Source organism: Bos grunniens, chromosome 6 (assembly GCF_055505025.1).
Source record: "Bos grunniens cultivar Pamir isolate PY7600 chromosome 6, Bosgru_T2T1.0, whole genome shotgun sequence".
Taxonomy (NCBI): Eukaryota; Metazoa; Chordata; class Mammalia; order Artiodactyla; family Bovidae; genus Bos; species Bos grunniens.
In genome coordinates, this window is record NC_141170.1 from 29,321,786 (window position 1) to 29,336,881 (window position 15,096).

Sequence of the window (15,096 nt, forward strand, 5' to 3'; positions counted from 1 at the left end):
TCCAAAATGATTACATCTAAATTAATTATTAATATAACTACATGGATGAGACTCCTATATCAATATTTGACTCTAAATTTGTATTCCTTCCTTTTTCCATCTTCATACGTATTTCCAGTTTGCTGAAGCTTATCAAAATCTTGCCACTTTTATTCATAGACCTCTTAATTGATTATGACTCTAGTTACAGATCTGGACTGGATACAAGAAGTGGGAGAGATATGACATGTGATAGCTCCCTCAAGTGGGTTGCTACAAGGATTTCAGGGAGGGAAAGGAAAGTCTTAACAAGAAGAGGGCTTGCTGGCAAGGAAGACACAGTGAGGTTTGATGTTTTGTGAACTTCAGAGTTATATGAATTCACCCAAATGTTCTCAGGATCCTATTATGTCCCAAATAGTCCCTGATTTTTACATATACGTCCTTGAAATCCTGTGAATTCTCAGCCTTCATTTTAACCCTGCAATTTGGAAGATCAGATTCTATGTCTTATTTTCAGGTATTATTTCTCTGGACCTAACGATGCAAGTTTTGCTTAGGGCAATTATAGAAGCTCCCCAAAACTCTAATCATGCCTAGAGCCTGGAATTTAAAATCTTGGATTTGTCATGGTCTTTATTTAAGCTTTGTTTGGTATAATTAAAAGCAGACAACCCACCCCACAAACCCGTATTCCTCATTCACATTATATTCATATGGCTTGCCAAAGTTTTGACATTAGTAAACACTTCATTCTAGGAAATTTCAAGTGATTATTTAAGCTACAGATTTCCTGAGTCCCACTCACTGATGCTAAAAGAACTCTTGCCTGTTTAAAACCCACTCAGGTCAGATAATCAATCACAAGTTCACATTGTCTTGAGAAAGTCACTGTTGGTACTATTTTATTGGTCAGAGTTAAGTTGAAAGGGGTAAATATACTGTGGTTAAGCAGAAAACAATATATTATAGGACACTGAATGGCTTATAGAATTTTTTTGATGGATAGAAGAAATGGATTTTAGGTGAACGTCCAGAATTAAGACCTACAGCCACACCTCAAAATAAGGGCACTAAAGGAGCTATCTGGAAGGGAAAATGCAACCCACTTCAGTGGAGAAAATTTTGTAGGGTACAGAATTCTACACTGGGGTTTTTACCTCTCTACGGTTTAAATATTTCACTTCACTCTCTTTTTGATTGCATGGTTTCTGGAGAGTGTTAGTCACTCAGTTGTATCTGACTCTTTACGACACCATGGATGTAGAGCTCCTCTGTCCATGGGATTCTCCAGGCAAGAACAGTGGAGCGGGTAGCCGTTCCTTTCTCCAGGGGATCTTCTTGACCCAGGGATGGAACCAGGGTCTTCTGCATTGCAGGCAGATTCTTTACCACCTGAGCCACCAGGGGAGAGTCGGGACATGACTTATCATCTGAACAACAACCACCACCAAGAAGTTAAATGCTAATTCTTATCTTTGCTCCTCTATGGGTAAGGTATTTTTTGCTTCTGGCTTCTTTCAAGACTTTATCTTTATTTTTGATTTTCTTAAGTTTTAATATGATATGTCTTCTTGTTGCTCAGTTTCTAAGTCATGTCCGACTCTTTGCACCCCATGGACTGCAGTACACCAGGCTTCCCTACAATGCCTGCCTTAAATAAATTGATATATCCATTGTATATTCAATACAAATCACATCTAATGGCATGAGAATATGCTCACATATATTAAGTAAAACAAAAAGCATGCTAAAAAAGCAGAAGAAACATTTTCATTTTATTTAAAAATACACGCCAGTTCAGTCGCTCAGCTGTGTCCAACTCTTTGCGACCCCATGGACTGCAGCACGCCAGGCCTCCCTGTCCATCACCAACTCCCAGAGCTTGCTCAAATTCATAATCCTTGAGTCAGTGATGCCATCCAACCATCTCCTCCTGTCATCCCCTTCTCCTGCCTTCAATCATTCCCAGCATCGGGGTCTTTTCCAATGTGTCAGTTTTTCTCATCAGGTGGCCAAAGTACTGGAGCTTCAGCTTCAGCATTAGTCCTTCAAATGAATATTCAGGTATGATTTCCTTTAGGATTTATTTAGGAATATCATCATTGGCTATCTCTAGCTGATGGAATGATATGTTCCTGTGTGTGTTTTTCTATTTTGTTAATGTTCTATAATCAATATGTATTGTTTTCTTTAAATCCAGATGTCAATTGTTTTCACAATTGACTTTTCACAAAGTAGAGAATTAACTCAGGTGGCAATGTCAAGCATAAGATGGAGTAGGATAGGATCAGAGACAGAGAGATTAATAGACTATTGCAATAGAATGGATGAAAGACGGTAGAAGCCAAATTAAGGCAGTGGCTGTGGGGACAAAGAAAGTAGATAATGAGAACATAGACTGAATAAATAGGATTTGATAATCCTAGATCCATTTAGGTTGTAGATAAAGGCTAAGGAAATATTAAACACTGTAAATCCACTGGTAGCCCTGGATCTATATGGGTTGGGGTGGAGGTAAGGGTTATGAATTCACTAGTCTTAACTATAGTAAATAAAATTGTGAACTTAACATGCGATTACTTAGGGACAGTTAAAATAGAAATAGGGCAATGGCCTGAATCATGGGGAACTCAATATTTAAGAGCCAGATAGAGGAAGAAAGGCTTATAAAGAATAAGTAGGATTGATTTAAAAGGTAAAGCAACTAGGTTGTCATGGAAGCTAAAGGAAGGAAATTTCAAACAGGAATTGGTCAATGGTGCTAGTAACGAAAGCATCCTGCTTCTAATGTTTACTCCCTGTGAAAGGACTTCAATCAGTTCTGGGTCTTCCTCTATACTTAAGGAGATTTGAGTGACTTACAAATAGTAAATTTCTGAAGAATGTCTGATTTGGTTTTGTCCTCCAACCTCCAAGAACAAAGTTGTCCAGAGACCGAATTTTCATTTGATCCTCCATGCTGTCCCTGTCAAGTGTTGCTAGGAATTGGAGGTATGCTGCTGCTGCTAAGTTGCTTCAGTCGTGTCCGACTCTGTGCGACCCCATAGATGGCAGCCCACCAGGCTCCCCCGACCCTGGGATTCTCCAGGCAAGAACACTGGAGTGGGTTGTCATTACCTTCTCCAATGCATGGAAGTGAAAAGTGAAAGTGAAGTTGCTCAGTCATATCCGACTCTTAGCGACCCTAGGGACTGCAGCCTACCAGGCTCTTCCGTCCATGAGACTTTCCATGCAAGAGTACTGGAGTGGGGTGCATTTGCCTTCTCCAATTGGAGGTATAAATCTGTCTAATTCTGGGGATCAGTTGGCAGGCCTATTTATCCACTAAGCAACATCAACCAACGTAACTTTATCAGTAATAAAGTGATATTTTGGTCCCCATTTCTATCCTTTAACTTGTTCAGAACCTAGGCAAGAAAAGGGGAATTGGTTTACTGGGACCACTTGGAAACTACAACTGATGTCACATTCCACATCAGGGAAGTCAGGGGTTGAAGAGACTAATGGCTAATGACTTTGGCAGTTAGGAAGTAATCATTAATCACTCTCTTCCTTAATAAAGTCGATCACAGTTTGTCCAAGGAAGGCAACTGAGGAAGTATCTCCATGGGGTTTCAGTGGGATAATATTAACTACTGCTCCAATCCTTGTTTTGTAAGATTCTCTAAGAATGGAACTATGTCACCCAGAGGACTATAGCATTTTATTTGCAAATGTATAAAACCTACCTTAAAGTAGCTTAAATGAGAATGGCAGGCATGGGAAGGAAAAAAGAACTTGGTGGCCACTTAATTAATGGATAATGGGTTAGTCTATGATCCCAGATTTCAAATGCATTTAGACTCTACTTTCTATTGCCAATATTGCCTTCTTTTCTTCTATGGGTGTAACTTGCTTTGTTAAGTTTCATTTATTGCATTTTGCAGATACTGCATTTTTTAAATATTATTGCATTTTGCAGATACTGCATTTTTTAAATAAAAGGTTTGTGGCAACTCTGCACTAAGCAAACCTATCAGCACCATTTTTCCTACATCATTTGCTCACTTTGTATCTCTGTCATATTTTGGTAATTCTCACAGCATTTCAAACATTTTTATTACTATATTTGATTTGGTGATCTGCGAAAGTAGTTGTGATGCTACTACAACTCGCTGAAGACTCAGATGATGGATAGAGTTTAATACCAATGAAGTATTTTTTGATTTACGGTATGTACATTTTTTAAAGACATAACAGTATTGTACACTTAATAGACTACAATATAGTGCAAAAATAACTTATAAACACTGGGAAACCAATAAATTCATGTGACTCACTTTATCAATATTTGCTTTATTGTGGTAGTCTGGAACCAAACCTGCAATACCTCTGAGGTAAACTTGTTTATCGAAGGCAATGGCAACCCACTCCAGTACTCTTGCCTGGAAAATCCCATGGACAGAGGAGCCTGGTAGGCTGCAGTCCATGGGGTCGCTGAGTCAGACATGACTCAGCGACTTCACTTTCACTTTTCACTTTCATGCACTGGAGAAGAAAATGGCAGCCCACTCCAGTGTTCTTGCCTGGAGAATCCCAGGGATGGCGGAGCATTGTAGGCTGCCGTCTATGGGGTCACACAGAGTCGGACACGACTGAAGCGACTTAGCAGCAGTAGCAGCAAACCTGTTTATGGTAAGATAGTTTTGCTCCCTGTTGTGTCGAAGATGGTGAGTGGCAGCTCTAGCCTAAGATTGTCATACATCACTCTGGAGATTGGCTCGATTCATGCATGCACCTATCTTTATGGCAGAGTAAAAGTCATATAACTGAGAGCTTCATTCCATAAAAGATAGGAATCTCCTGAAAAGATAGACATACTAAGTGTTGTCCACTACATTCTACCCCTTGACTATCTGGCACCTATTTATACTTGTGCTTTACTTAGTATGTAGAATTGTTTAAATATCCTGGTCTAGGACTATGTAATTATCCCAGGGACAATTGAAATACTCTCTACTCAAGGAGGAGATATGCCAAAATCTCATCCAATTTTTTCATCTTGCTTGGAAACCAAGAGTTCTAGGTGATATGCACTTCTTTTAGATAGATTTGGATGTTGCTCATCACAGTATAGCATGACAAAGATAATTTTATTAGTACATACTTAAGGAAAGTAAATGAAGTGAAGTCGCTCAGTTGTGTTAGACTGTTTGCGACCCCATGGAAAGTAGCCTGCACCAGGCTCCTCCGTCCATGGGATTTTCTAGACAAGAGTACTGGAGTGGGTTGCCATTTCCTTCTCCAGGGAAGCTTCCCGACCCAGGGATTGAACCCAGGTCTCCTGCATTGTAGACAGAAGCTTTACCATCTGAGCCACCAGGAAGCCCTGGTCAAGGAAAGGGCACTCTAATTAGTAGTAGGTGAGGTCCTTGGTCAGTTAATACATCTTGAGTTTGCTCTCTCAAAGATGCTCCCTGATCCCTTGCCCATACATCAGAGGGTATCAGAATTAAGCAAACATAGGTCTTTGTTTGCAAGGCTTTGTAAGTTTTGTCTGAACAAGTCACTTAAAATCTTAGTTGGTTACTGGTTACCTTGTTTTTTGGTAATTCCATGGTTTAGAAACCAAAAACAGATGGTGTGTTAATCTGTTTTCTGTCCCTTAGCAATGTGTTGCAAGGCTGGAAAGCAGTTTATCCTCTAGTCAACTAAATTAACTGTGTGTTACCATTTTGGCCTTTGCATCCAATATTATAAGCCGAGGAATGAGTTTAGGGATAACACTGCTAGAATTTATCTCTGTTTACTTGCCCCCATGTTGCATCTCAGGGAATGGCTACTCACAGTGGGACTAATTCGTCAACAATTGTCAGACAGGATATATACAGCAAAATGCATGAGGTGATCAAGAATCAGGGCTTTTTTCAGGATTCCGGTTATATTTTTCACTGAGTTTTCAACTCTTTACCTCTGTTGCCCTACTTTAGCTCAGGACAGAGAATATAGGTTTTCCAAACCTGCAAGATGCAGGTTTGTTTGACTCTCAGTCGCATAGGTTTCTGAGTACAATCAAAAAGGGGATGTCTAAGAAATACACAATTGTTTCTCTGTCCTCAAAAGGGACTGGTTCTAGGACCTGCCACAGACACCAAAATGTGCAGATGCTTGGGTCTAGTTGTCAGCCCTCTAGATCCGCGGATTCTAAATTTGTAGATTTAATCACATATGTGGAACTTGCCAATACTGAGGGCCAACTGTATTTATTTATAAGGGTCAACTGTATTCTTTCTTCTGCATTCCTAATGCTCGCTTGAGCTGAAATGTATCCCTTTCTTGTACACACTCCAATGGAGTGTGCTAATGGATACACTCCAAAACCTGATTCCCCTAAAATGTTAACTTTGATGTAGACATTATCTAACATCTAAAATTTAACAATTGCTTGCTGGCTGCAACACGTTAAACAAATATCAACAAACCTCCTAGCCAGGGCCAAGGAATTGTTATCAGAATGCCACCCACCCAGACTCACTAGTTTTACATTTCAGGGTATGTCAGTTGTTGACACTGGTACTACTTTATGCACTAGACAAGATTAAAAGCCTAAACCTTGCCATGTTGAGATTTCTTACCCTTTTCTAGTTTAACAGTCTGTTTTGAATTTCATGTCAATTTTGGATGCAAGTTTAGAGAATTCAAACTAACATATTATTAGGCTTTTCTCTAAGATTTTATCCTGTTGCTGGAGGTAGGTCCTTCATTATCATGGCATTGTCAGATGGGTATTTGGTCTCCCTGCTATATAAATTTGTTGCTCTAAGGTCTACCATTGATATAATTTGCAATCTAGTCTCTCAAAAAGTGATTGTTTTTTGTCTGCCCTTACTTTAGAATTTATGGGTAGGGATCTTCTATCCAAATCATGAACCCAGAGCCTGTGCCATGAGTTTCAATCATCCTGTACTACAGCAAGGAGAAGGCAATGGCAACTCACTCTAGTACTCTTGCCTGGAGAATCCCAGGGACAGAGGAGCCTGGTGGGCTACCGTCTATGGGGTGGCACAGAGTCGGACACGACTGAAGCGACTTAGAGCAGCAGCAGCAGTACTGCAGTAAGCCTATGTAGAGCAACTGGGCTGGCGAATCCAATTTATATACCTCTTATGGAATTCTGTATCTCCTTTACAGTTCACTGCAGTCAAGGAACATGCAGAAGTGGGAGTGGTTATCAATGCTGCCTGGCCCTCTGCTTAACATATTATGCTGCCATTTCTACTTGACTGAGGTTGCCTGTGTTGGGCAAAGTTCCAGGTGGGAAGCGGGGCTTAAGCCACAAGCTCCCTGCTTTTGAATTCTGAAGTCTTCCTGGCAGTATCTATCCCTTACCAATTAAGGTTTCAACTCTGAGGAGAGAGCCAACATGTGTCTCAATTCATGAGCATTTTCCCCCTCTTGCAATACCACTGAGGCTGTTTCTACTTTCTTGAAATGATTTCTCAGACAGGTTCATGCCACTTAGCAACCAAAGGCAACAGAATTTTAAATTTTTGCTTAAGTTCAGCCAGAGTGAGATGCCTTGCTCAATAAAGCTAGCCAAAATGTTAAGTTGTCTCTGACTGGCTTCCTTTTGTTAACCTTCCCATTCCTAAACCAATCACCATGACTGAGGGATTAGGGTACCCCCCTCACTCCCGTTCGATTGATTCATGGGCTCACCCCTCTGATATAAGAGTTAACACCAGGAAATGGATGGCTGCACATGGGGTAAGAAGGATAGGTCTATCCTAGTAAGGACAGACTCTCAAATCTCAGTGAGTCACACAAAAGAATGCACTGAACTCTAACACAATAGGCAGGCAGCTACCTTCCAAGTGAAGATTCAGGAAACTAGAGTCCTTCCTCCTTGCGACTTCACCATCTTTAACACATGGTTTCCAATACAAATGCTTTAAGTTGCTGGGGAATATGGAGATGCTCAAGGACTTTTCATGTGACATGTTTTATGTACCAAAGATGCAACAGGAGCACATCATTTTCACTTACATTCCACTGGTTAGAACCTAACTGGCACATCTAACGATAAGCCTAATTGCAAAGGAGGCTGGAAAATATAATTTAACTGTGTGCCCAGAAAAAGACTCTAGAGCCTGTAAGAGCTCACTATTCTGATAACTAAATATCTACTATATTTTATCTCTCTTCCCACACAAAGAACACATCCTATCCTAATAAACACAATCTAAAAGTTCTATCTAGTTACTAGGTCAGGCTTAAAGTCTAGTTTTTAGGTAATGTGCAGTCCTTTTCTTAAGGTCTAGATGCAACCTATGAATTAAATGCACAAGTTATCTCTAATATCACCCCAAGTTCCAGGAAACGATGTACAGTTTTGTTGTTGTTTGGTCGCAAGGCCGTGTCCAACTCTTTACAACCCCGTGGATTGCAGCATGCCAGGCTTCCATGTCCTTCACTAACTCCTGGAGTTTGTTCAGACTCATGTCTTTCAGTCAGTGATGCCATCCAACCATCTCATCCTCTGTTACACCCTTGTCCTCCTGCCCTCAATCTTTCGCAGCATCAGGGTCTTTTCCAGTGAATCAGCTCTTTGCATCAGGTGGTCAAAGTATTGGAACTTCAACTTTAGCATCAGTCCTTTCCATGAATATTCAGGGTTGATTTACTTTAGGATCAACTGGTTTGATCTCCTTGCAGTCCAAGGGACTCTCAAGAGTCTTCTCCAGCACCACAATTCAAAGCATCAATGCTTCAAGCATCAAGAAGCATCAAAGCCTTCTTGATGGTCCAACTCTTACATCTGTACAAGATTACTGGAAAAACCATAGCTTTGCTCTTATACACAATTTTGATGGTAAAGTGATGTCCCTGTTTTTTAATACACTGTCAAGGTTTGTCATAGCTTTTCTTCCAAGGAGCACGCATCTTTTAATTTCATGACTGCAGTCACCATCTGCAGTGATTTTGGAGCCCAAGAAAATAAAATCTGCCACTGTTTCCATTTTTCCTCCTTCTATTTGCCATGAAGTGATGGGACCAGATGCCATGATTGTAGTTTTTTGAATGTTGAATTTTAAGCCAGCTTTTTCACTCTCCTCCTTCACCCTCATCAAGAGGCTCTTTAGTTCCTCCTTGCTTTCTGCCATTAGAGTGGTATTATCTGCATATATGGGGTGGTTGATATTTCTCCTGGCAATCTTGATTCTAACTTGTGATTCACATCATGTACTCTGCATATAAGTTAAATAAACAGGATGATGATTTACAGCCTTGACATACTTCTTTCCCAGTTTTCAAACAGTCCATTGTTCTGTGTCCCATTGTAACTGTTGCTTCTTGACTTGCATGAAAGTTTCTCAGGAGGCAAGTAAGGTGGTCTGGTATTTCCACCTCTAAGTTTTCCACAGTTTGTTGTGATCTACACAGTTGTCTGATCACAACAAACTGGACCAAAATATACAGTGGTAGAGCAGAAACAGGTAACTAGAATATGCTCTCACTGGAAAAAGAGAAAACTGTGAGACACCAGGCAATATAGATATATAAAAAGGATGAAATATTGAGCAGGAATTTTCTGATCCATCTCCCCTGAGAGTGGAGGAAATTTTGATGAGATCTCAACTTAGTTTCGGAGAGAAACATGTGCCCTCTGTCTTCTATATGGCCTCATATGGGCCTCTGAACTGTTCTTTGTCCATTATTCTCCATGGCCACATCCTATGTGAATACTGGGGAGCTATAAAGCATTTATGTCCTATTTTCTACTTATGCAAATTTGGGGTTGAACAGTTCCCTCAAGTGAGCAAACTTGAATTGGGTTCATGATTTGATTAGTGGTAAAATTCCTTCAAAAGTTTAGTCCTATCATCTATTTGCTTCCAGTAACTACATCCAAAGTTCTTGCTTATGTAATTCTCAAAAATGATTTACTTCATTTCCTTGCCCCCATGTCAGTTTTGCAAGAACATCATCCCAGCTATCTTGAGACCATCTAAAATAATGGTCTTGGATGGAAAGGCCAAAGTCTTGATCTGATCTTTGTTCCAGGACTAAATCTTGACAGGACTGTACTCAAGGCCTCTTCTAGCTTTATATTTTACTCTTCAAGGTCTAGAAAAACTCTGCTTTTCCAATCTTTCCAAATACTTTTATGCATGTTCATTTCTGCAAGTGTTTTCTGAGCTTATCTTTTTAGTAATATCTTACTAAAAGTAAAACTCAAAATATAGTATTACTTTGACTCTTTTCAACTATTTCCTCCTATTACTGAGACTCTACTGGGTCACAATCTCAATAGGTGGATAATATGCTTTTAAATTATCATGGGTAACTGTTTAAACACCTCTTTTGCCACTGCAAAACATGGGTCTCCTTCCATTCTCTGATGCCAGTATCTCTAACATCTGCTACATCACCAAGGCAATGTAACATATTTTAGGTTACTGTTTTAGCAGTACTCCACTTCCAGTACCAATATCTGGGTTAGTCATGGTCATTCAAGCTCTGGAACATCTAAATTCTCAAATCTCAATTTTCTCTCATACAAGAAGTCCAAAAAGGAGTGTTTCTAATTTGGAAATATCTATATTCCAAGTAGTAATTTAGCCACTCATGATCTTTCTCTGGCTCTGGCATCTTCAACATACTCACTAGCTTCAAGTTGATGGAGAAAGAGTGAGGATGCAAGGACTTCATTAAGCCTGGAAATGAGCACATCACTTCCACTTACATTTCACAGGCTAAAAGTCAATTACAAGACCACAACTAACTAAAGGGAAGTTGGGATAATTAGTCTAGCTGTATCTCCAAGAATAAATAAGTTTCATGAATGACTCTGCTACAAGGTTCTAAAAGGAAAAAAAAAATGCTAGATAAAAATAATAGAAAGTCACTCCAGAGGCTTTGTCCATTTCAGTAGGTTCAATCTTATTCTACAAGTTCCAATAAATTATTTCCTTATTATATAAAAGATAAGAATTCATTTTCTTCTAAATAATGGGATTACTTTAGAGTATTTTTGATAGTGTGATAGATGCAGAAATTAGACTGCAGAGAGTTAATAAATGAGATTCAGATAATAAAAAGAGACATTGAACGTAGAGTACTTTTTAAAGCTTGGTTGTGGAGGAAAGGAGATAGAGTGGAAGGACAATTGTAGAAGCCTGAAGACAGAAAAGATAAAAGAGAAATACGGGATTGGAAATAGAGAACAGATGGACAATTCATCTTATGTAAGAGCAGGGAGTGTGTCATTCCACTGATATTGGAGGAAAGGAAAGATTCATAAGTACCTAAGTTTCTAGCATTTGGCAAATTGAAGGCATTTTTGTCTAATAGCATCAGCCTTCTTGTGAAGCTTGCTCAAGTTACATAATTCTACGTGGCTGGGATTTAAAGACTGCAAAAGTATTCTAGTGGGTAGGATGAAAAAGGTGCTTCAGAATATACAAGTAGGAGGGAGGAATCCACCTGAGGTTATGACTTAAATCTGTAGTGTTAAGATATACAATGTTCTGGGCTTCCCTGGTGCTCAGAAGGTAAAGAATACAGCTGTAATGCGGGAGACCTCGATCCCTGGGTTGGGAAGATCCCCTGGAGGAGGGCATGGCAACCCACTCCAGTGTTCTTGCATGGAGAATCCTCATGGACAGAGGAGCCTGGTGAGCTACAGTCCATGGGGTCGCAAAGAGTCAGACACGACTGAGCACCTTAGCTGCACAATACTGTTCTGCACTTAGCAACCACTGTACAAGAGGAACAGGCAGATGGCTAGCACTCTCTTGTGTATTTACTATAACACTTATTTCACTGCAAAGCCCCTGGAAGCAGAGACTTAGATTTTAGAAACTATGCACATAGTAGGCACATGATGAATTTTTTCTTGAATGAATCGATTCAGTCATTGCCAATTCTGCCATAGTACTCTGCAGACTACTGGCAACTGCCCACATTTCATATGGTATGCCAATGCTAAAAAGAAAAAAAAATGCTAAAAAAATTCAGGCACACTCAGCTAAACTTAGCAGTCTTAAAATGGCAACTATGTCAGCTGAGGCATACTTTTTATCTTGTGCCAGTACATCTGTCTTTGATGTTTCCTTCATTTTCCTTATGCTGCTGTGCCCTTATTGAACCTGAAAGGGATAATTGAGTTCAATAAGCTACGCTATTATTTCAAAAGTCCTCCAAGTTCTTCAGACATCCACAAACGAACTCACAACCCCTATCACAATATTCCTTCCAAGAGATCCACAGACAAGGATGATTACTTATGATGCTTACTTCACAGAGAAGTGAAAAGCCGAGAAGGTGATGGAGCGGAAGGACTAAATCGGGGTCATTCATTAAAACGTCTGCAAAGTCAGACACAGATCCTGCTTCCTTCTCCTGTCTTCAGCCCTTTAGAGGAAACTTTATAGAGTTGCAGTGATCTCAGACATCACCTAATCGAACTCCTTATGTTGGTAACACAAGTGTAAACTCAGTTTCAGGAAGTCTATGATCCAAGACTCAAACTGAGGCAAAAGGGGCTCTTTCCTTTATACTACGCCAGCTCTCAAGATCCAAAGCCCTAACTCACCATTTGGCGGTGGAAAAAATGGCCAGGAACGAAACTACGTACGGCAGTCCAGAACCAGGCCCCACCTTCCGGATCAGGCTGTCCGGGCCTCCTGCTAACAAAGCGTCTGGCCCGAGCTTCCGTACCCGCTCCCACCCGGCCCGGGCTGCTCCGCTCCAGCCCTCCCGCTCAGCCGCCCGCCCCATGCACCGCAGCACCGCCCGCTCGCGAAGGCCGGAGACCCGGCCCTCTAAGTCTCACTTTCGTCTTTCGGCCACCCGCGCGCCACCACTCAGGCGACGGCTGATGGCGTCACTTGTACTTCCGCCTGCAGCTGCGTTCTAGACACCAGCGAGGAAGGAAGAAGGGAGGTCTGAAGGGCTGTGTGTGGGGGAAATAGCGAGGAAAGAGAAGCGATCCGGGTGCTAGCGGGCGCTACGGCAGTCACCGCGGCCCTCCTCTGTCCCCGCCGTCCCCCCCATCGGAAGTCGCCCTAGGCACACTTCCCCCGATTCTCGGTAGTCTCCCCTCTGCTAGATCTCCGGGGACCCGGGTCTCCCTCTTCGCTTCCCCCACCCCCAGCTTGCTCCCTCACGCTCCCTCCCTCTCCCTCCCTCCCATCGTCAGGCTCCCCGCCCTTAGTATCGCGAGACGAGGTGAGAGCTGGCGGAGCGGCGGCGGCGGCGGCGGCAGTAGAGGTGACCGAGGCGGTGGCGGCGAAGGCGGCACCGAACGCTGTGTCGGCCCCGGTGCGGCCGAAGTCGCGGTAGAGCGTAGCCCCCACGCCCCTCCCCCGTCCGCGCCCTCCCTCTTTCCCCGGAGATGGAGAAGGCGACGGTTCCGGTGGCGGCGGCAGCGGCGGCGGCTGAGGGAGAAGGGAGCCCCCCGGCGGTGGCGGCGGTGGCGGGCCCCCCCGCGGCGGCGGCGGCGGCGGCGGCAGCGGAGGTCGGCAGCAGCATTGGCGGCGGCAGCGGGGCTCGCTCGGCCTCGTCTCCTCGTGGGATGGTGCGAGTCTGCGACCTGCTCTTGAAGAAGAAGCCGCCGCAGCAGCAGCACCACAAGGCCAAGCGTAACCGGACTTGCCGACCCCCCAGCAGCAGCGAAAGCAGCAGCGACAGCGACAACAGCGGCGGCGGTGGAGGCGGCGGCGGCGGAGGAGGAGGAGGTGGCGGCGGCACCAGCAGCAACAACAGCGAGGAAGAAGAGGACGACGACGACGAGGAAGAAGAGGTTTCTGAGGCAAGGGCCTGCTTTCAAAGGAAGAAGGGAGGAAGGGAGTGTAAAGGGTCGGGGCCAAAGGTGGGAGGGGACTTGCGAGGGGACAGATTCCTGTGGGCTTGATCTGTCTTCGGGGCTAGGCTTTACACCGCTCGCTTTCTTTCCCGGGCCGAAATCGTGAGGTGTGGACATGTGGGGGAGGGTAGCTGACACGTGGGGGTGGGAGGACCGCAGAGTCCACAGAGTTGCTGCACAGCACGTTACCCTGGCATGGTTCACACGGTTAGGGGTGGAAGGAATTGGTTAGATTCACTGTGTGCACACTCGGCGGGGTCGGCCTCAGGCCAGTAGGGCCCTGTTACTCCTGGGGCGGGGGCGGGACCAAAGCGGGAGGGGTAAGATAATAGGTAGGAGAGTCTCTTGGGGAACGATTAGGAGGTTGGTAGATTTCTCCCACTAGTGAGGTGGAGGGGAGCAGTTTGAGGGGGAGGCAAGCTTGTAATGGACTGAGAGCTCAGTGTTTGTGTATGTGAGAGACACGTGAGAAGCTGTACTTTTCCATACTGTTCTGCTGCAGGTTCCCACCGCCCCTCCACCCCCCCCATAATTGTGGCTGCTGAAGTCACCTTCACTTCCTCGATCTCTCAAAGATTTTGGATGAACGGATCTTATATCCATTTACATTGATATATGACTCAGTGGATGAAAAATGTATTTGATCCTTACATGTACATACTCATACATTTTCAAATGCTTCCTTGGTGAGGAAGAATTAAGCTAGGCCCTGTTGCTTTTCACAGAATGTGGAGCAGCCTAAGAGGCTGCTTGGGAGCCAGGCTTGGTTGTGGTGAGTTGGAATAGGAAGAAGGCCTCTTGGTCTGTCCTAGTGATCTGGTTTCATAACTGTTTATAATTTTTCCTGGGTTCACAGACAGGCGGCGTTGCAGGCCCTCATTCTTCAAAGAAGGCATTTAACCAAAAGCTCAGTAAAACATATCATACTGAGAACAAGCTAAGAGTTGGCCTTACTAGTTAGCAGGTCTTTTGTAACTCTCTTGTCTGCTTCCTGAAATGGAAGCTAGAAAATCTCGATCTGAAGAAAGAAGTTGTAACTTAAGGCAACAGAAGGAAAACCGCTTTTTAAAGGCTGATTATAAATTTAGTTATAAGAGAGAACAACTAAATTATATAAAAGTACCACTTGCCTTTTATTCTCTTCCACAAACAGCTTATTTTGATACAAGGCTTATTTTGATACAATTTTTTGAAAATTGCATTATTGGAAGTTGGGTTCCCTAATTTCAAATAAAGAAATAACCTTTTGAAGAATTTGAGACTTG

The 15,096-nt window shown here is 42.9% G+C and overlaps 1 protein-coding gene and 1 long non-coding RNA gene across 6 annotated transcripts in view; one reads left to right on the top strand and one right to left on the bottom strand.

Moving 5' to 3' along the window:
• Positions 1-1,737: 1,737 nt before the first annotated feature.
• Positions 1,738-12,839, bottom strand: LOC147370489 (uncharacterized). Its single transcript, XR_015165314.1, has 2 exons — positions 12,560-12,839; positions 1,738-2,028 (listed from the first exon to the last, which is right to left on the bottom strand). It is a non-coding gene; the product is annotated as an uncharacterized LOC147370489 (long non-coding RNA).
• A 49-nt stretch (positions 12,840-12,888) lies between these two features.
• Positions 12,889-15,096, top strand: part of ANKRD17 (ankyrin repeat domain 17) — a 165,763-nt gene continuing 163,555 nt past the window's right edge. For all 5 annotated transcript variants that reach the window (XM_086405414.1, XM_086405415.1, XM_086405421.1 and 2 more), the window contains exon 1: positions 12,889-13,777. In XM_086405414.1, coding sequence (XP_086261540.1) covers positions 13,361-13,777 — 417 coding nt within the window. In that variant the 5' untranslated portion in view covers positions 12,889-13,360. The remainder of the gene's footprint in view (positions 13,778-15,096) is intronic.